General features: G+C 39.5%; 2 protein-coding genes across 2 annotated transcripts in view; one reads left to right on the plus strand and one right to left on the minus strand.

Annotated features, from left to right (window-relative positions):
- The window catches only part of LOC133658060 (protein CMSS1-like), a 52,997-nt gene that overhangs the window by 3,528 nt on the left and 28,537 nt on the right, over positions 1 to 20,932 (plus strand). The gene's annotated exons all lie outside the window — the stretch shown is intronic.
- LOC133658058 (filamin A-interacting protein 1-like) lies at positions 812 to 4,583 on the minus strand. The gene is made up of 2 exons (XM_062059672.1): positions 4,437 to 4,583; positions 812 to 3,613 (listed from the first exon to the last, which is right to left on the minus strand). Exon 2 carries the CDS (start codon positions 3,352 to 3,354, stop codon positions 994 to 996), a length of 2,361 nt encoding a protein of 786 aa, XP_061915656.1. The 5' UTR covers positions 3,355 to 3,613; positions 4,437 to 4,583; the 3' UTR covers positions 812 to 993.

A 20,932-nucleotide genomic window follows, 5' to 3' on the forward strand; every position in this document is an offset into this window, starting at 1 on the left:
AAACTGCCGGCATGGCAGTTTTGTGTTATTATAGTCAGCATTGCAACTTTTTCTCGTTACATTTCACCTGTATGCTCTTTCATTCCAATGTTTTGTAAAATGTGCAGCAGCCCGTTAAAAAATTGAGCTGCGGACCGCACTTTGGACACCACTGTAATACGCACATCTCTGTCCTGGCTGATTAGTACAACATGGCTAAAGCGACAGTCAACCAGTATCAGTAATAAAATAAGAATGCACGCTGTGATTAGTCTCAGTGGAAAGAGACCGGCCTCCCACGCGGCATGAGGATTAAAGAGTACACAAATGAGTGTTTTCCGTGTGGTGGTATGCAGCGGATTACTTCTCAAATGCAGTTTTATTATACAGTCAGTACGTTTTATGCTTGTGTGACTGTTAAATTTTGCCGTAATCTTCTCACTTTTCCTCTTTCCTCAGTCTATGGTGTGATTACAAACAAGCCAAAGAAAAAGCAAAACACACACTAGACTAGTTGATCTCTGAGTTGAAGTCTTGCAAGATTTACTAAGGTGTTTGAGTCCAAAAATATACTGTGATATACTTTGTAGATTCTTCCTAGTACCACTAATGGTATGAGGGTTGCACATACTGTCAAATGATAGTACAGATGCATACAGTAGAACTTATGGAATAATGTTTGAAATACACACGTATTAACCAAATTTAACGTGAGTTGAAATGTGAATTTAACTCACATGCTAAGCTGAGGTAGCAAAACAATATTTCTGAAGCGTTACATGGTGTACAAAGTTTATGCTAAATGATTAACCATTTTTGTTATTGGTTAGCAAGTGAAAGAAAGGTCCACGCTTTAAGAGTTAAGGGATTGTATTGAAACAGTGTTGTAGTTGTCATACAGGTGGTACATAAAAACTAGGTATTGTACAAATATGGCGTGTCAACATAGGAAATTGTATAGTCGCAGAAGATAGTACTTGGTGTTCATTTTGTTTAAAATATGACCTCATCGTATTACATGGACGAGTGTGAGCCAGGAGAAGCGGCAGGAGATATGGTAATGCTACTGGTAATCTTGCCAACACCTTTTACGTGGCAGCCATTGGCTAGTACTTGAGTCCTCTGCTCGTGTCGAAGGTAGTACGGCCCGACAGGTGGCGCCATGCCGTGAGGCGGGAGATAAGGACTCCCTAGGTGGATGTGGATCTTATTGTCCTCTGTGGTGATGATGCTAGGACTCGAGTCGGGGCTGCTGTTGGCGCACACGTGGTGCCAGCTGTTTTGCCGCTCGGGGGTCTTGCAGAACGTGGCGGCTTGGTTCCCCATGTCGGTCGGCTCCGGGGAACACGTTTGGACGGTCAGAATCTGGATGGGAAGGTCGGGGGTCGCCGAGCGGGATGAATTTGGGCTCATCACTCGAGAGATGGGTGTTCCGCTAAGCAGGGAAAGGGTGCGATCGGGACTCGATGGTGGGCTTTTAGCGGTTAGCGGATTCTGGATGATGGTGATTCTTTGGTTTGGTGTGTTTCCACCAGACGGTATAAAGGCTGTGCTGGTGTAAGAGGCAGATGCATCAGAGGTTGGGCTGCTAATTTCAAGGGTGGCGGTGTTGAGAATGTGATGAGGGGTAACCTTAATTTGCAGGGGCTGACCGGGCGTGTGGGTTAGCATCATCACATCACCGTTAGGCGCTTGGTGCACATTGAGCCCGTTGGCTGGGTGTCCTCTGTTTTGGCTCACAATGTTGTTGGCACTGTTTAAGCTGTTGAGGTTGTTGATGAGACTTGATCCTCGGCTGTCCGTGATTTCTACGTTGTGGTTTGGATCTTCCTTATCGCCTTTCTCGTCAAATGTTTCATTAATTGTTGGAGTTTGGCAATCTGAAGGCAGATTGTCTGCGGAATCGGTTTGCACCTCCTTGGTGGTGTGGTAAAGGTTTGCAATGTGCTCTTCGTTCTCACCTGGCGTTAGGTTCTTCAATCGTCTGTATCTGTCGAGTTCACCACCCAGTTCCCTCATCTCTTGGGCTAGTTCCCTGTTCCTGGCCTCTTGTTGGGTCAGCTTACCCTGGAGCACAGAGTGATCCGTCTGCACCCTGCTGATGGATTCTTCTGTCCCCATCAGCTTCTGCAGTTGCTCCTTCAGGGTGTTGACTTCTCTCCCGAGAAGTCTGGACTTGACCTGTTCCTTCTGAAGACGACAAAGAAGAAGATGCTCCTGGTTGACCTCCTGCTTCTCTGCTTGCTTGTACCCGGAAAGCTCCTTTTTGGCCATTTCCAATTCTTTTATTAAAGACTTGGTTTTCATCTGTTCATCCTTGAGTCTCTTTTCTAGAGATTCATAGTCGTCTTCTACCTTCAGCAGTTCTTTCTCCATCATCTCTTTGTCCTGTAGTCTTTTTTGTAGCCTCTCCAGCTCCCATGTGAGCTGTTTGACTTTGTTTTCTTCTGATTGGCAGTGAGGGCTGGCATTGTTAGGGATGGAGCCTTGTGCGTACTTCTCTTCCTTCTCTCTCCTGTTTTCCAAAACCTGCAACCTTTTCCTCATCATGGCCATTTTACTCTCTAGCTCAGCATTTCTCTGCTCCTCTGCTATTAGTCTTGCCTGGAGCTCATCCCTTTCCTTCTCCATGCCATTTATCCTTTCCACCACATCTGCCTTGGAGCTCAGCGCCTCCTCTTCCCTCTTGCTGCCCCGCCCACCAAGCTTTTCCTCAGCTTGCTGCAGCCTCTCGGACACGGTCTTCCTGTCCTCCACCAAGGCCGCCGTAAGCGACCTTAGTGTTGCCAGGTCTCGTCTAATCGCCGCTTCGCTTTTCTCCAGCTGGCCTTCACTTGACTCCAGCTCCTTCACTCTGACCTTTAGGGAGTCCACCTCACCCGTCAGCACCTTGCTCACATCTCTCTCTCTTTCCAAACTTTCCCGCAGACTGCAACACTCTTTTTTGCTTTTACCCAAAGCCTCTTCTACCCGGTCCAGTTCGCTGAGTCTACAATTTAGCCGGTCCACCTCAACCTTCAGGCTAAAACAGTTTTTGGTCTCCTTCACCAGTCTGCAGTCCAGATCCCGGCACTGGTCGCTCATGCGGATAAGTTCCTCGTCCTTACCTTCCATTTCCACCACCCGTCTCCTTAGTACTTCTACTTCTGACAGTGACCCAGGCTGCCCGGCGTCTCGATCACTCGGCTCCCGAAGTTCCACATCCTTCTCCCTTGTGGAATTTCTCCTCTCTTCTAGAGCATCGATTCGGCGGCCGACGCTCATATTCTGCTGCCGCATCGACTGGTTTTGAGTCGCCCCCTCGGCGAGTTGAGCCGTCATGGTGCGGCAGGAGTGCTGGAATTCTCGATTGTGTCGCTCCCCCTCGGGATGCATTGGATTTAGCCGCTGCTGCTGGTGCCTCTCTTTTGCCGGCCTGACCTCCGGGTCAACGCTGTCGGCGATGGCACTCAGTGCTTTGACATAACACTGGTGCTCCTTCAGGAGCTTCTCCAAACGCTGTTGCTCCTTCACAAGCAACAGTGCGAATGCCTTCAGCTCATTCAGCTCCTCTTTAAGAAAGAACACTTCCCTTTCTCTGGTTGTCTCCTTTAAGTGCTGGTATTGCTGTTCCTTTACAATCAAGAGCTTTTGTCTAGAGAGAGAGCAAAGAGGGGGGAAAAAAGAGCATTACTTATGTCCAAAGAATGTTTAAACTGTGTTAAAGCGGGACAGTGTATTTCATTCACCAAGAACATGAGGTAATGTTACATTTTGGCCAAAGCTGATAAACACAAAATATTTCCCTTTCATGGTTTATTTTCAGTATAAACATTTATTTAAATACTAAGAACTGTATCACGTGCTTCTACCTATTCAAGAAAACAGAACATTTTGTCCTTTCTTTTCATATTGGCTCCTGCTCATGTGTGTCGACCTGCAAGACGTAACGCATGTTAGCCGTGTAACGTGTGTCGGCTTTTGTCATCCGTGAGGTCGAGCCGCGCTGTGATTTAGTATGTTTTCACAGGCATGGCAGATGGTCCCTCGGCAGGAAGCGTTCGGTAATTAAAAAGTGTCTTTACCCACCGGTACGCTTAACACCGCATCCCGTCGTCACTCTCCCAACTGTGCACATCGGAAAAAAACTGTCCGACTAACAGAGATGCATTCTCATTGAGTCATACACTAATTTATAGTATATATAATAATCTATTGTTTTACTTCTCTGCAACGCTATTTTTCTCTGATTGTCATCTAAACCTTCAGTATCTTGTTTTTTTTTTAAATAGTCTTACCGAGTTTGGGTCTATTTTTGAAGTTCAAAAGCCCTGATACCAGTTTCTGAAAGACTTTGTGTTGTATTGTTGTAATTCTTCATTGCCAACATGGCTACTTCAGTTAGTTACCTTTTGTACTAACAATACCAACTTTTTAAAAGTACTATACAATTACTAATATAAGTCAAACAGTCCTACCTGTCCCAGGGACCTCTGTCCTTTCCTTTTTACAATCCTCTGAGATCAAGATGGGCCTCAATTCTTTCACCTCTCTGCCTTTTCCCGGAGATCCCAGTGATGTGGACATTCCATGCGGAAAACCAAACATTATGAGAAGTGCTCTGCGCACCGACTCTAGCTTGCAGCCAGCAGCAGCCATTACATCATCAGCCAAGCCTTATATGGTCACAGCCTCTACTGGTGTGTGTGCATGTGTCTGTGTTAGTGTGTCAGCTTTTGTTCATGTTTTGAGACCCTGATGGGGGCTATCATTTTGTTGACAAAGAGCTTCAGGCAGGGTTAAATGTTAAATTGTATGATGAGATTTGTTAGGGGTTAGGCATTCAGTGGTTATAGTTAGGGTTAAGTTTCCAGGAAAGTGTGTGATGTCCTCTGAAGTGATGGAAATACGTGTGTGTGTGTTTTTTTTTTTTAACTGGAGTTCAGCCCATTCCAGATGAGCTCATTGTGCAGCCATGCCAAAGAGGCTAATGGGAAGGACAGAATGTGTTGGCATGTCCAAAGAACTGTAGTTCATTTAAGTGTGTGAGCTTGTCCGTGTGCGTGTCTCTCACATGTGTTTTAAGAAGCGGCATGTTTTTGTGTGTCGTAGCCGTTTTTGCCTGGGGGTCTGATAACCTGACTGTGAGATGACATCACTTCACCGGCCCACAATTACATCCATATGTTTTTCTCTTTCTAGCTCCTGACTCCTTAATGTCTCTCTAACCTTTTTTAAAAAATGTTTTTATTGAATTAAAACATTCTTGACAGTGGGTTCGCCTGACATCACTGTCTGTTGTTCATCGAGCATTCGCTGCATCTTTCTGCTCAAGACAATAAACAGCGATAATTTTGTTTCCCGTATAAGTCACGTCTGAGGTAGAACAGAACAGAACGTTTTAGTTATGTGAAAAATCCTGGCGTTACCAATAGTAACGGATAAACAAGCTCTAACTTTAACTCTGATTTTCTTAAATTGTTCCTGGTAGATTAACCCTTAAAAGGTACTTAAAATAAACACTAACACATTTAAAAAAAAATGTATCTTGCAATTCATTCTATACTGTTGCCAAGTTTTGAGCGAATAAATGACATGCATTCAAATACTTTTATAGTAACCGTCTAAATTCCGTTGGTACTACCAGGTACTGATTCCAAAAATCAAACGGCCCTGTATTTCGATACCAAACACTTGGCGGGTAAACAAGCACTAAGTGTGGACTCCGACAAACTGCCTCGAGATAAGGTTGCCATTGTCCATGCCAACAAAGCAAGCATGCCCAATAGAAATTGCTCAAATGTAAGGCTTCACTTTCCAAAATACGCTAGCTCGATGCTAATTTACATTGGATATGTCGTATACATGCTACTGATTAGCCTTAGCGATTTTACATGGAGATTTCAACACCTACATTTGGTAAAACTACAACTAAGATGCACATTGCAATCAAAATGACACGAAAGTGTTTTTACGATGCGTTCAAGGACCACGGAACAGAGTAGGACACCACAACGCCTATCAGAACTATCTTATCAGTGAAGCATAAGAAACACAAAACATGTATAAATGTAAAAAAAAAAAAATTAAAACCTTATTTATTTTTGTTTTATATCATGAGGAAAAAGTATTGCAAAATCAATATTTCAAAATAGTGGGATCTTTTTTTTCACGTTTTTATTATGCAAGCACGTAATTAGCGGTGATTAATCGCGATGAATATAAATTTAAGCATGATTAATCTGATTTGTAAAAAAATAATTGTAAGCTCAAGTTAAGATACAATACATGTGGGATCAAAATTAGGCAACTTTTGTAGTGAGGAGCAACTTTTTTGTCCGTGTAGCAGTGCTATTTTAACCTACTTTAGGGAACAGAGAATGTGATGTTTTAAAATTGTGTATCGTCTGGCAAATGTCTTTTGTTCAACATAACCAAAATGGCTTGACAACTTTAAAAAGCTGAATGCACCAAAATGTCCTCGGGATCTTTTAAGTGTTAGCGAAATATGCCACATGATAAATCTGAGCAGTATTTATGCGTTTTAGGGGCAAGAATTAAGGGAAAATGTAAATGACTCACCTGTGAATGCTTGTCATTAAAACATTTTTTTTTTTCCCCAGCTATGAATACCAAATGAGTGTGCCCCATATTTGACTTCAGCTTGTGCTAGCTGTTGACATAATTGGCTAACTGGAAAGTCAAGCACATCTCAAATAAAACCTTGCTATCATTAAGTTTTATGACTTCACAAGAATATGAGTTGTCTTCCGGCACTGATCCGAGTCTGGTATCATTAGTAAATAACCTAACAAGATTTCTCTGGCACTCGAGGTTAAACATTTCTCAGCAGAGACCTCCACATTCCTCCCCACACACCCACACCTCCCACTACAAAGTTCACAAAGTCCTTGTTCCCACAGAGGAGCTGACATCTGCATGGCTTGTCCTCAATTACAAGCATGAGCCCGTCCTACAGAGACTTTTTCCAAGAGAGCCTTCAAGAGTGCAGCAATATGTAATATGGCCCTGTGTGCGAGGACGACCGTCTCTTCGGTTGTCCTATTTTTATCCAGGGGTGTAATTTTACTAAAAAAATATTTTTTTTAAGCATCTGCTTCTTGAGGTTCCAAATATCCTCAAATAAAGGCCTCCACTATAACAGATGGCGTGTCGCATAACGTATCGAAGGACACCTGATGTGACATGTCTAAATTAATGAAGGTAAAGATAAACTATAATAAATGGTCTCACAGCCGTGCAACAATTCCGCTATTAGAGAAACGCGCGCAAGTGCTGAGACCGATGCACAGAGTGAACCCTCTTGCATCCTGTTTGGAAGTGAGAGTTGAAAACATTTATCATTGCCAGTAAAATTAGGGCCGTATAAACTCTCCTGTATTTTTTTTCCAAATTATAATTTTTTTTCTAGTTTTAGTGTTTTCCGCTTGAATATTGCCGAATTTATTGTTTTTATTTTTTTCCATTTTCACTTAGTGTTTTAGGTTGAAGCATAATACAGTGGTACTTGAACTTACAAGCACAATTCATTCCACGACCAAGCTCGTAACTCAGAACACTCATATCTCAAAGCAGCCCTGCTCATTGAAATTAATTGATATTAATTTAATCGGTGCTTGGCCCTCCTAAAACAGCACATTTTTAACATGTGAAACGCCTTTTGAAAAAAGCAAAAACTTCTAGATAATACTGTTTAGAATCATTACAATAGCATGTACTGCAAACAACCACAGTGGTTTTATGTAATGTATTAATATTGTTGACTAACGGGTGATTGACTCCTTTGGGCTGATTCTCTGTGCAGCATTGCCAAGTCTGCATATTATCCCCTTTTATTATAAGCTTTTAATTTTAATAGAGCCGATGTGTGTTTCTCTCGCGGCATCTGGCAACACTACCCAACGTCTTCGAGTGACCGACCGGAGAAGTCACTTCCACAACTTTTGTTCAACCATCCCAGTTTTTGGAGCCAGGACAAGACACACAAAAAAACTTTTTTTTGTGTCTAGTTGTAATTATTTATAGATAAATGTTCATTGTTTGTGGCTGCATGCGCATAGGCTCACTACAGCTCGTGTGAAGCAAACAATGCTAGGGCGAAGACTTATTTTTAATGTTTTGTTCCTCTGATTTGGTCGTCACTTTCTTCTCCTGCATACTAACTTTCTTAGTTCCGGTGGTTGTAGAGAAGGAGGTTGATCTCTGAGCGGCGCTCGAATGCGCACATCACCTGTCACATCAATTCTTACATTTGATTTTTGTGTGAGCGAAGCAGGCATAACAGTGTGCAGTGTTTCCCATAAACTGCCAAGATACCTGTGGCGGTGGGGGCGTGGCTATCGGCGTGGCTATGGGCGTGGTCATCATGACATCGAGTAATTTGCATAATTTACTACAATGATATGATTTTCTCTAAAAAGGCTCAAAAAATGTATACTTACTAATTAATAATAACAGTTTTGTTTTAAACGTCCATCCATCCATCCATCCATTTTACAATATAATTACAACACTTTATGTACATATTTATATACAGATTTGAACAATAAGTTACTCACTGAAATACATTTATTAATTGTGGTTCTTACAAAAAATATATCTTATAAAATATAAAAGCTTAAATGTCTCTTAAAGCTCTGCCCCTTTAATTAGTGCATACTAAATAATTTAACTTTAGCCTACTACTACAACCATATTATTTACCAGCAACATAAAGTGAAACAGAGTCAGAGGTGTCCTGCCACAGTCAGTAACAAATAAACAGAAAACAGTAGTGGTCAAATACAAATAAGGCAACAAGAGAAGTATCCTACACTTCTCTTTTTTAAAGTAAATCTGAACAGCCTATATGGGCATCTACATCAACTATATGATTTGCCTGAGAAGCTGGACAGGACAAAAAAAAACAAAAAAATTGTTTTTATTTTTTTTAAATTGTTTTTATTTGTGGCGGACGTAATTCTTTCGTGGCGGGCCGCCACAAATAAATGAATGTGTGGGAAACACTGATGTTCAACAATATATTCAGTCTTTAGTACTCAAACAGCACAAACCTGTTACAAATATCACTTCAACCAACAGCGAGAATGCTCACAACTTAAAGCGTAACAAAAAATCGTATTTCGAATTACTTGCAAGTTAATGTACTCGTAAGTTGGGTTACCACTGTAATTTTTTAGAACATTGGTGGCCGCGTCCACACCAGCAAATTGTCTAGCATCAGCAGCTTCTTTGTGCTTTTCTGTGTTTTTCACGCGGCTTTTGGACAAGTAGTTATCAAATTCGTAATAAAAAGCATATCGACTGACACGTAGAAGTCATTTGGGAACTGTTCATCTTGGTGTTTCGGAGTAAGAGGTGAGTTTCATAATATTTTACACATTTTTGTTAGAGATGTGTTAGATGTGTTTTTTAAGAGGGTCACGGATCCCCGAAAACACAATTTCCGCAACTGTCCGCATTTATGTATTGGCTAATTCCGTGATTCCGACAACAATTCCGTTAACGTGGAAATCATATGGCGCTAAGTTTTGTTCTTTGTACAGTGTAACCGAGTAGTGGCTAAGCTAATCGCAGCAAATAAAGAGCACTTCCATAAGCAAAAAGTTCCTGTGCGATTCAAACTGGCCACAATAGTGGCAAAGTCTCGAAGTTGGCAACACCGATCCCTCCTGCTGCATTTTCTTATTCTCTGTTAGACCATGGGTGTATGAGGTGTGTTACAAAGCGGAGTTACGAATCATACAGCCACCTACTGTCCCATGTTTTCATGACAAGCTACATTTACACACAGTCCCTGTTCTGACCTCACTATATGTGTTGAGGTTATACAGCTTGGCAGACAGCTAACAAACAATCCAAGACCTCTAATAAAGTTCCAAAGCAGATTAATCCATTTAGGCTCTTTATTGTTGTTGATCTTGCTTTGTCTTTTTTGTATCTTTACTTTTATCTTGCACTGGACTTTTATTTTTTGTAAAACTGAAATACACACAATGACAAATGTATAAGGTATGTGGTTCAATTAACATACTGAAATGTAATACACAATATGTAAATATTAGCTTCACACAAATATACAGTACTATCATCAAACAAATACTTCTGAGTGTTGAAACTATTTCGATGGTGGAAATATACGACTGGCAGCCATTTTAAGTCCTCAAAACATCCATTAAAACAGTGCTCAAATATCGTTTTTCAATAAACATCTTAGTATCAAATTGAACCACTTTCCACCTTAATATTGAGTTACATAAACAAGTTAAACAGTTTACTTACAGACTTATATTTTCCAAGGCTTGTAAGAGCTAACACAACTTGTCTACTTCTCATTGTCTCATGAACTGAACTGACATCGTCAACCCGGAAGTGCCCAAACTAACGACGCATAGTATTTTCATATCGCCACAGGGTGTCAGTAAGAGTCTACAATCAAATGGGCATACCAGTCCCGTTATACTGTTTCACGAGCGAGGGTGTTTAGGTAGCACCAAATCTTTTTGGAGTTGTTTGAGATAGGTTGGCGACATCTTTGAAACCGACTTAAGCAGGTTGCATTTTAATTATACAGTGTCTCACACAATTTGATAATGCAAAACATAGCGTCGCGACTGCCTATCTTTGCTACGCTGTTGCTTTTTGGATTGCACAAGTTCCTTCCAAATATGCAATGCCGCCCCCAGTGTTAGTAATGAAATCAAAATGGCAATTGAGCAATCAGTTCATCATGCCAGCTGTTTAGAATAAAGTTGGAACCTTTGAAGCTGAACTACTTCAAGTCATAAAAGTCAGAATTTTGCAGAAAACGTGGAACATTTCCATCCTGCTTTTGTTAATACACATGTATTGATATATGTCATACAGAAAATCTATCCAAAAAACATTCAATGTGCGTCAATGTGTTTCTTTTCAAAGACTTGTGCTCTCAACAAAGAAGACCATCATCACGTCGTCTTTTATTTATTTTATTTGAAGTTCCACAAACACCCCCATGTGCAAAACAGATGGTCTTATCTGGATGCAAACTATACACTGAATTCCAGTCATTGCATATATTCTCCTGTACCACAATCCCTGCTGCATGTCAAAAGGATGATTACTTGTGCACGTCGCTATGAAACAACTCACTTGTTCCATAGTTTATGCCTATGTGTCTTATATACAGCATTTGCATGTTGAAACGGCACACTATTTGTAGTAGGACGGGCTTTTGGCTAAACTTCATTCAAATTAACTATTAATGATTATTATTAATAATTAGAAAGTGAAAACTTTTTTGTCAATATTGTTTCAACTACTTCAGCTTAGTAGCCTTAAGATAAATATGGTGAATTTGTTGGCTTAGCAATTTTGTACTGAGCAGCCATGACAGACCACACTTGTGGCTCTGCATGCCTTTTAAAATGTCGGTAGCACGTAGGGCTGGGCGATATGGCTAACGGAATCACGATGTAAGTGTTTTGTATCGTCTATCCATAATTATTGATATTTTTGATGACCTATCGAAAATAAAGACCAGGAGAAAAATATATAAAATGTTGACATTTTCATTTAAAATTTAAAATTTCTCTGATTTTAATCCCCACAGCTATCCAGGCAGAAAGGAAAGGAAATGTCAACACAATAATGGAAAACAATGTAAACCAAATTCTAAAATCACATTGAACGCTTGACAATAACCTCTTAAAATGGAGGTGTAAAAATAGGGAATACGTAAGAAATGCTTAATAAGTTTAACACAAAAATGCAAAGTGTGAAAATGTAAACATAGAGAGACCTGAGAATTATTTTCTGCATGCCAGGAAGTTACGGCTGTACTCAAAAGGGTCAGCGCGGCTAAGGTGGTGTGGTATTAATGGTCTTGGTGGGGATGAGCGCCTTGCATAATTAACAGACCACAGTTGTCTGACTACGGTCCGTTTTTGTTAAAAATAAACCATAAAACTGCCATGTTGTCGGCGATTTCTTCGCTCTCTGCAGCACTCATTTTTACTTTCTCTTATCACTTCAAATCAACCGCAAGACAAAAAAATGGCGCAACCAAACTTGATACTGTTACACGATTGGCTGTTAGTGTGTCACTCCCACTGATCAATGATCACTTCGTGCGTTGCTTGGTTACCAGAGAGTGAGTGGCTTTGTTTGTATACCAACCTAGCTTCGTATAACTTCCGTTTTCTTCTGATAAAGCAGAAAAACAATTATCAAACACATTTTTTTATCATATCGATTACTTGTCTAGCGCGATATATGTCAATATTGTTTTGTCGCCCAGCCCTAGTTGCACTACTCAGCTACTGGTGTTGAGCTTGTTACACTTGCCGTACAGTTGTTTGCAATGAATGAACTCATCAGCGGTATTGCTCCTTACCGCTAGTACAACATTGGTTCTGTTGTTGCTGTCTTGTTCATAAATGACCATGTGGTAAAAGAGAGCTATGTTTTTCTTTCCACTTTCTTTGGCTATTCAGAAATATGTTCTAATAAGTTCATTATGGCCTGTTTGTAGTTAAGACCCCATTCATTCTGTTTTAAATCAACACCAGTGTTTCCCACACATTCATTTATTTGTGGCGGCCCGCCACGAAAGAATTATGTCCGCCACAAATTTAAAAAAATAAATAATTTTTTTTTTTTTTTTTTTAATTTTGTCCTGTCCAGCTTCTCAGGCAAATCATATAGTTGATGTAGATGCCCATATAGGCTGTTCAGATTTACTTTACAAATGAGAAGTGTAGGATACTTCTCTTGTTGCCTTATTTGTATTTGACCACTACTGTTTTCTGTTTATTTGTTACTGACTGTGGCAGGACACCTCTGCCTCTGTTTCACTTTATATTGCTGGTAAATAATATGGTTGTAGTAGTAGGCTAAAGTTTAATTATTTAGTATGCACTAATTAAAGGGGCAGAGCTTTAAAAGACATTTTAACTTTTATATTTTATAAGATATATTTTTTGTAAGAACCACAATTAATAAATATATTTCAGTGAATAACTTATTGTTCAAATCTGTATATAAATATGTACATAAAGTGTTGTAATTATATTGTAAAATGGATGAATGGATGGACGTTTAAAACAAAACTGTTATTATTAATTAGTAAGTATACTTTTTTTTAGCCTTTTTAGAGAAAATCATATCATTGTAGTAAATTATGCAAATTACTCGATGATGTCATGTTGACCACGCCCATAGCCACGCCCATAGCCACGCCGCCACAGGTATCTTGGCAGTTTATGGGAAACACTAAACACTGCTATAATTAGATCAGTGTTTCTCAAACGTTTTCCACCAAGTACCACTATGATGCCCAACATTAAAGGCCTACTGAAATGAATTTTTTTTATTTAAACGGGGATAGCAGATCTATTCTATGTGTCATACTTGATCATTTCGCGATATTGCCATATTTTTGCTGAAAGGATTTAGTATAGAACAACGACGATAAAGATTGCAACTTTTGGTATCTGATAAAAAAAAGGCTTGCACCTACCGGAAGTAGCGTGACGTAGTCAGTTGAACATATACGCAAAGTTCCCTATTGTTTACAATGATGGCCGCATGAAGTGAGAGAGATTCGGACCGAGAAAGCGACAATTTCCCCATTAATTTGAGCGAGGATGAAAGATTTGTGGATGAGTAAAGTGCAAGTGAAGGACTAGTGGGGAGTTGAAGCTATTCAGATAGGGAAGATGCTGTGAGAGCCGGGGGTGACCTGATATTCAGCTGGGAATGACTACAACAGTAAATAAACACAAGACATATATATACTCTATTAGCCACAACACAACCAGGCTTATATTTAATATGCCACAAATTAATCCTGCATAAAAACACCTGCGTGTTTGTTATGCTAGCTCCTAGCTCCTCTGCTAGCTCCTAGCTCCATAGAACACGCCAATACAATTCAAACACCTGATCAACACACACAATCACTCAGCCCAAAAGACCGTTTACCTAACCCAAGGTTCATAAAGCTTATATATTTTTAAAAAGTTACGTACGTGACGCGCACATACGGTCAAGTTATCGAATGTTTAGCAGCCAAGGCTGCATACTCACGGTACCTGATATTCAGCTGGGAATGACTACAACAGTAAATAAACACAAGACATATATATACTCTATTAGCCACAACACAACCAGGCTTATATTTAATATGCCACAAATTAATCCTGCATAATAACACCTGCGTGTTTGTTATGCTAGCTCCTAGCTCCTCTGCTAGCTCCTAGCTCCATAGAACACGCCAATACAATTCAAACACCTGATCAACACACACAATCACTCAGCCCAAAAGACCGTTCACCTAACCCAAGGTTCATAAAGCTTATATATTTTTAAAAAGTTACGTACGTGTTATGCTAGCTCCTAGCTCCTCTGCTAGCTCCTAGCTCCATAGAACACGCCAATACAATTCAAACACCTGATCAACACACACAATCACTCAGCCCAAAAGACCGTTCACCTAACCCAAGGTTCATAAAGCTTATATATTTTTAAAAAGTTACGTACGTGACGCGCACGTACGGTACGTGTTATGCTAGCTCCTAGCTCCTCTGCTAGCTCCTAGCTCCATAGAACACGCCAATACAATTCAAACACCTGATCAACACACACAATCACTCAGCCCAAAAGACCGTTCACCTAACCCAAGGTTCATAAAGCTTATATATTTAAAAAAAGTTACGTACATACGCAAAAAAAAGCCAAAGCTGCATACTCACAGTAGCACGTCTGCGTCTTTGTCATCCAAATCAAAGTAATCCTGGTAAGAGTCTGTGTTGTCCCAGTTCTCTACAGGCGTCTGTGTATCCAAGTCAAAAGTCCTCCTGGTTAGAGTCTCTGTTATCCGAGTTCTTCCATCTTGACTGCATCTTTCGGGAATGTAAACAAAGAAGCGCCGGCTGTGTACTGTTGTGGCTGACTACGTTCGAAAAATACGTCCATTTCGCACCGACAACTTTCTTCTTTGCTTGCTCGGCTTCCTTCTCCATAATGCAATGAACATGATTGAAACAGATTCACGAACACAGATGTCCAGAATACTGTGGAATTATGAAATGAAAACAGAGCTTTTTCGTATTGGCTTCAATGTGGAAGGCATACCCGTGTTCGCCGGTCTACGTCACGCGCATACGTCATCCTCAGAGGCGTTTCGAACCGGAAGTTTAGCGGCAAATTTAAAATGTCACTTTATAAGTTAACCCGGCCGTATTGGCATGTGTTATAATGTTAAGATTTCATCATTGATATATAAACTATCAGACTGCGTGGTCGGTAGTAGTGGGTTTCAGTAGGCCTTTAAAATACAGTAGTGTAGTAGGCCTAAGTAATCATTAAAAACAAGATAAAGGTTTTAATAATAATATTAAATATTTTTGGTGACTGTAACATTACCCACAGTTTGAACAGTAACTCTGTTTGAACATAGGAAAATAAAAGACTGTACTTTAATCAAGTGATTCGTTGGCGTACCGCTAGAAGAGCACGCATACCACTAGTGGTACACATACCGCAGTTTGAGAATTACTGAATTAGAGTATTTACGATATGTAACGAGAATGTCACTATAACATCAATTAGCCATATTGTGCTGAGAATACACAATAGCCCACACAATTATTTGTTTTTGTCTTTGTTAGCCATCACATTTAACCTTAACACAACAAAAAACACTACAAAAATGATTACAGGATTTTTTTGGGTTGATTAAAAAAATGTGTTCAGATTACAAATCCAGGTAAATTTTAGATATTTGTGTTCCTTATTCTCGTTTTGTTTTGTTGTTTGTTTCTCGGTAGACAAACTTGAATGCCTGCGTATGGAAGAATCTCAGTAAACAAAGTCTTTTGTATGGATTATTTTTGGTCTGAAATTGCAATGTCTTCCTGCGGTGGATCACTCTTATGTGACACAAATGCAGGCTAGCACTCCAAACGGCTGCACAAGTCTCCACATAATTAGATTACAGAGTGTCCTCCAAATAGCATGGCAGGAGCACCAGTGACCACCTTCACCCTAGACCTTGCCATACCCCCGCTGACCTAGCAGTACCTCCAGACCTAGCCATACCCACAGGCCACATCTGAATATACTGGTAATTTGCAAAGGGAAGCTTTTTAGCCACCATAATTTTTTATCCAATTGGATGACTAAGGGTGACCAGGGTGCCAAAAGTACATGGTACGTGTAATTGCATATGTGCGTGTTTATGTGTTTACAGGATAGAACAGAATTTGGCCGCATTCGGTAACTGGGTACAAGCCAACCAAGTTTGGGCTGTGATGGACTACTAAGTCTAAGTGGACTATCTTTCAAGTGGTCTCAATGAGCATTACAGATCAACATGGGCTTTTCTAAAACAGCTCACGTGTTTGCCGGCGGAGTCCAGATGTTTTTTTGTATTTCTTTTTTTTTCCTACAGTGTGCTACAACACTTAAGTCATACTGCTTTAACTGTGCTGTATCGAGACAGGACATACACGGAATATGTACTTAAGGCATATGGTTTTAATGCAAGGATTTTATTTTCTTTCGAGCTGCGGTATATACAGTAGCGATGTTGTTGTACTCTGGATTTTTGCATAATACTGCTTAATAACTGTTGTTATAGCAACACTATAATTAACATACCATAAATAATTCAATTAGAGTTTGTACTTTTTTAACCACTAAGACTGTTTTAGTCACCAGGTGTGTGGTCTACAAGCGCGGATGACTGTCAGGGTCTCTAATTGGGGTGTAACGATTATCGGTAATAATGATAAACCATGGTAAAACTGCCGATGATTAGTATTAGCATTTAAAATTTCATTTATCGTAAAACAATGATTAATAACCATACTTCTTTCAAATGTTCATTTACTGGAGAAGCAAGCTAGCATGCTAATTGCAGACAAGCAAGCTTTAATCAGACATTAACGTCTTTCCCCATGAACTCTACACAATACCTCTTAGGATCCAAAAAAGACATACGTCCGCTATAAACTAATATTTTTCTTTACTTCAATGCTTGAAATATTTTAGCAACATTAGATCTATCTATTGATTTGAAGTTTTTGTTATCTTTAATGTTTTATGACCTTTTTTGTCAAACATAACTGTTTTGTTTTAAAATGGGAAAATTCAAAGTATGCAATATTTCTAAAAATAAAGTGGAATATTTTAGGTTTTGGCTATTGCATCATTGAATAGGTCAATAATTCATAAAGATGATTTTAATACAATACACATGTAGACAAAAACTATTTTTATAGTGTTTACAGAGCTAGAATGAGAAAAAGCAACCAGGACTGGTTGAGTTTATTGAGTTCACAAGTATTTTATATATATCTGCCCTGTTTTATAAGTACCGTAATTTCCGGACTATAAGCCGCACCTGACTATAAGCCGCACCAGCTAAATTTAGGGGAAAATACAGATTGCTCCATATATAAGCCGCACCCGACTATAAGCCGCAGGGTTTTGATGTGTAATTACCGTAGTATGTAGGGGTTCCTGCTACCACGGAGGGGATTGTCGGGACAGAGATGACTGTTTGGGAACGCAAAGCGTCCCATTTATTTACAATAAATCTTTCAATCATTCAATCAAACTTTCTCACATCTTTGACATGGCGAACAGCATTCGTGCAGAGTACAAATAATACAACGGTGCAAAGTAATACAAAGTGCTTGCATGTACGTTATCAAAATAACCAGCCTACCGGTATATGAAAAGTCAGTCTTTAATCATTGTGTCATCGTCTTCCTCCTGCGTACTAAAACCACTGAAATCCTCTTCGTCGGTGTCGGAGAAGAACAGGCCGTATATAAGCCGCACCCTTGTATAAGCCGCAGGGACCAGAACGAGGGGGAAAAGTAGCGGCTTATAGTCCGGAAATTACGGTATATATGTTTTATACAGTATATAACTACCCAAGATCATTTTAATTACTTTTCAGCCCTTTAATGGCAGTTTAACTTTCTTACATTCATCAAAGCTCTGAGAATCATTATCATGGTTGTCTGGCGTCATCTGATAGTTAAGACTTAGACTTAAACTTCCTTTTTATTGTCATTCAAATTTGAACTTTACAGTACAGATAAGAATGGAATTGTGTTACATAAGCTCATGGTAGTGCAGGATAAAAAATCAATAAGGTGCATATATAAATAAATAAATATATAAAAAATAAATGATAAATGCATATAAATAATATATGAATATATATATAAAATAAATAAATATATATAAATAAATAAATAGATTAATGTACAGATAAATATATTGCACTTTTTCACATGCGTCCACGTTTATGGATGTATGTTATATTGTCTTTTTTATTCCAGCGAGTTAAGGGGTGCAATTACACAAAAACAATATGTTCTTGTTTGTCAGAAAGAATGAGATTAATTTAGTTTTCATGGAAAAAGAAGAGTAATATACGGTACCAGGATTACAGTTTGTTAAGAAATAGAACTTATAGTGGGAGTCAATAGGGCCGAAAGGGTTCTTAGGAGAAAGTGTGTACACTTTGTTTATATCCTATTCTAACAAGTTGCAACCAAAAACATAATGTAATTTTATTTAAAAAAATATTACCTGGCAAAATTTCAGACCAATTACCTTCAAACTGAACAATCATAACACATAAAGAACACATCTAATGCCCATTTTGGGCCATGGGTTGCACAAGAGTTAAGAAATGAGATACCCCAATCTAGGGCTGCAACAACTAATCGATTAAATCGATTATAAAAATAGTTGGCGATTAATTTAGTCATCGATTCATTGGATCTGTGCTATGCGCATGCGCAGAGGCTACTTTTATTTATTTATTTATTTAAATATTTTAATTTTTTTTTTTATAAACCTTTATTTATAAACTGCAACATTTACAAACAGCTGAGAAAACAATAATCAAAATAAGTATGGTGCCAGTATGCTGTTTTTTTTTCAATAAAATAGGATAGAAATGTAGTTTGTCTCTTTTATCCGATTATTAATCGAAGTAATAATCGGCTATCAAATTAGTTGTTAGTTGCAGCCCTACCCCAATTTAAACTTGTATAAACAATGCTGTCTGAGCAACTAAGTTATTCAGTTGTGTGTATTGAACCTACAAGCTCTGCTCGGCTTCATGTACCTCAGCATGCACTTCATAATTTTGCCATTCATCCATGTTACACCTGTTTTTCCGATGCACTCATCGTTCGGGAATTATCAGCCTCTCTCCAATTATTGCCCACCTCCCTTTAAAGGCCTACTGAAATGAAATTTTTTTATTTAAACGGGGATAGCAGATCTATTCTATGTGTCATACTTGATCATTTCGCGATATTGCCATATTTTTGCTGAAAGGATTTAGTATAGAACAACGACGATAAAGATTGCAACTTTTGGTATCTGATTAAAAAAAGGCTTGCCCCTACCGGAAGTAGCGTGACGTAGTCAGTTGAACATATAAGCAAAGTTCCCTATTGTTTACAATGATGGCCGCATGAAGTGAGAGAGATTCGGACCGAGAAAGCGACAATTTCCCCATTAATTTGAGCGAGGATGAAAGATTTGTGGATGAGTAAAGTGCAAGTGAAGGACTAGTGGGGAGTTGAAGCTATTCAGATAGGGAAGATGCTGTGAGAGCCGGGGGTGACCTGATATTCAGCTGGGAATGACTACAACAGTAAATAAACACAAGACATATATATACTCTATTAGCCACAACACAACCAGGCTTATATTTAACATGCCACAAATTAATCCTGCATAAAAACACCTGCGTGTTTGTTATGCTAGCTCCTAGCTCCTCTGCTAGCTCCTAGCTCCATAGAACACGCCAATACAATTCAAACACCTGATCAACACACACAATCACTCAGCCCAAAAGACCGTTCACCTAACCCAAGGTTCATAAAGCTTATATATTTTTAAAAAGTTACGTACGTGACGCGCACATACGGTCAAGTTATCAAATGTTTAGCAGCCAAGGCTGCATACTCACGGTACCTGATATTCAGCTGGGAATGACTACAACAGTAAATAAACACAAGACATATATATACTCTATTAGCCACAACACAACCAGGCTTATATTTAATATGCCACAAATTAATCCTGCATAATAACACCTGCGTGTTTGTTATGCTAGCTCCTAGCTCCTCTGCTAGCTCCTAGCTCCATTGAACACGCCAATACAATTCAAACACCTGATCAACACACACAATCACTCAGCCCAAAAGACCGTTCACCTAACCCAAGGTTCATAAAGCTTATATATTTTTAAAAAGTTACGTACGTGACGCGCACGTACGGTACGGTACGTGTTATGCTAGCTCCTAGCTCCTATGCTAGCTCCTAGCTCCATAGAACACGCCAATACAATTCAAACACCTGATCAACACACACAATCACTCAGCCCAAAAGACCGTTCACCTAACCCAAGGTTCATAAAGCTTATATATTTTTAAAAAGTTACGTACGTGACGCGCACGTACGGTACGGTACGTGTTATGCTAGCTCCTATGCTAGCTCCTAGCTCCATAATAACACGCCAATACAATTCAAACACCTTATCAACACACACAATCAACTCAGCCCAAAAGACCGTTCACCTAACCCAAGGTTCATAAAGCTTATATATTTTAAAAAAGTTACGTACATACGCAAAAAAAAGTTGCGCACATACGGTCAAGCGATCAAATGTTTAGAAGCCAAAGCTGCATACTCACAGTAGCACGTCTGCGTCTTTGTCATCCAAATCAAAGTAATCCTGGTAAGAGTCTGTGTTGTCCCAGTTCCCTACAGGCGTCTGTGTATCGAAGTCAAAAGTCCTCCTGGTTAGAGTCTCTGTTATCCGAGTTCTTCCATCTTGACTGCATCTTTCGGGAATGTAAACAAAGAAGCGCCGGCTGTGTACTGTTGTTACTGACTACGTTCGAAAAATACGTCCATTTCGCACCGACAA

This window comes from Entelurus aequoreus, linkage group LG10 (assembly GCF_033978785.1).
Source record: "Entelurus aequoreus isolate RoL-2023_Sb linkage group LG10, RoL_Eaeq_v1.1, whole genome shotgun sequence".
In the NCBI taxonomy this organism is placed as follows: Eukaryota; Metazoa; Chordata; class Actinopteri; order Syngnathiformes; family Syngnathidae; genus Entelurus; species Entelurus aequoreus.

Bases quoted from the DNA above. Each gene is read 5' to 3' on its own strand.
- LOC133658058 (XM_062059672.1), bottom strand. From the start codon at position 3,354: ATGCATCCCGAGGGGGAGCGACACAATCGAGAATTCCAGCACTCCTGC.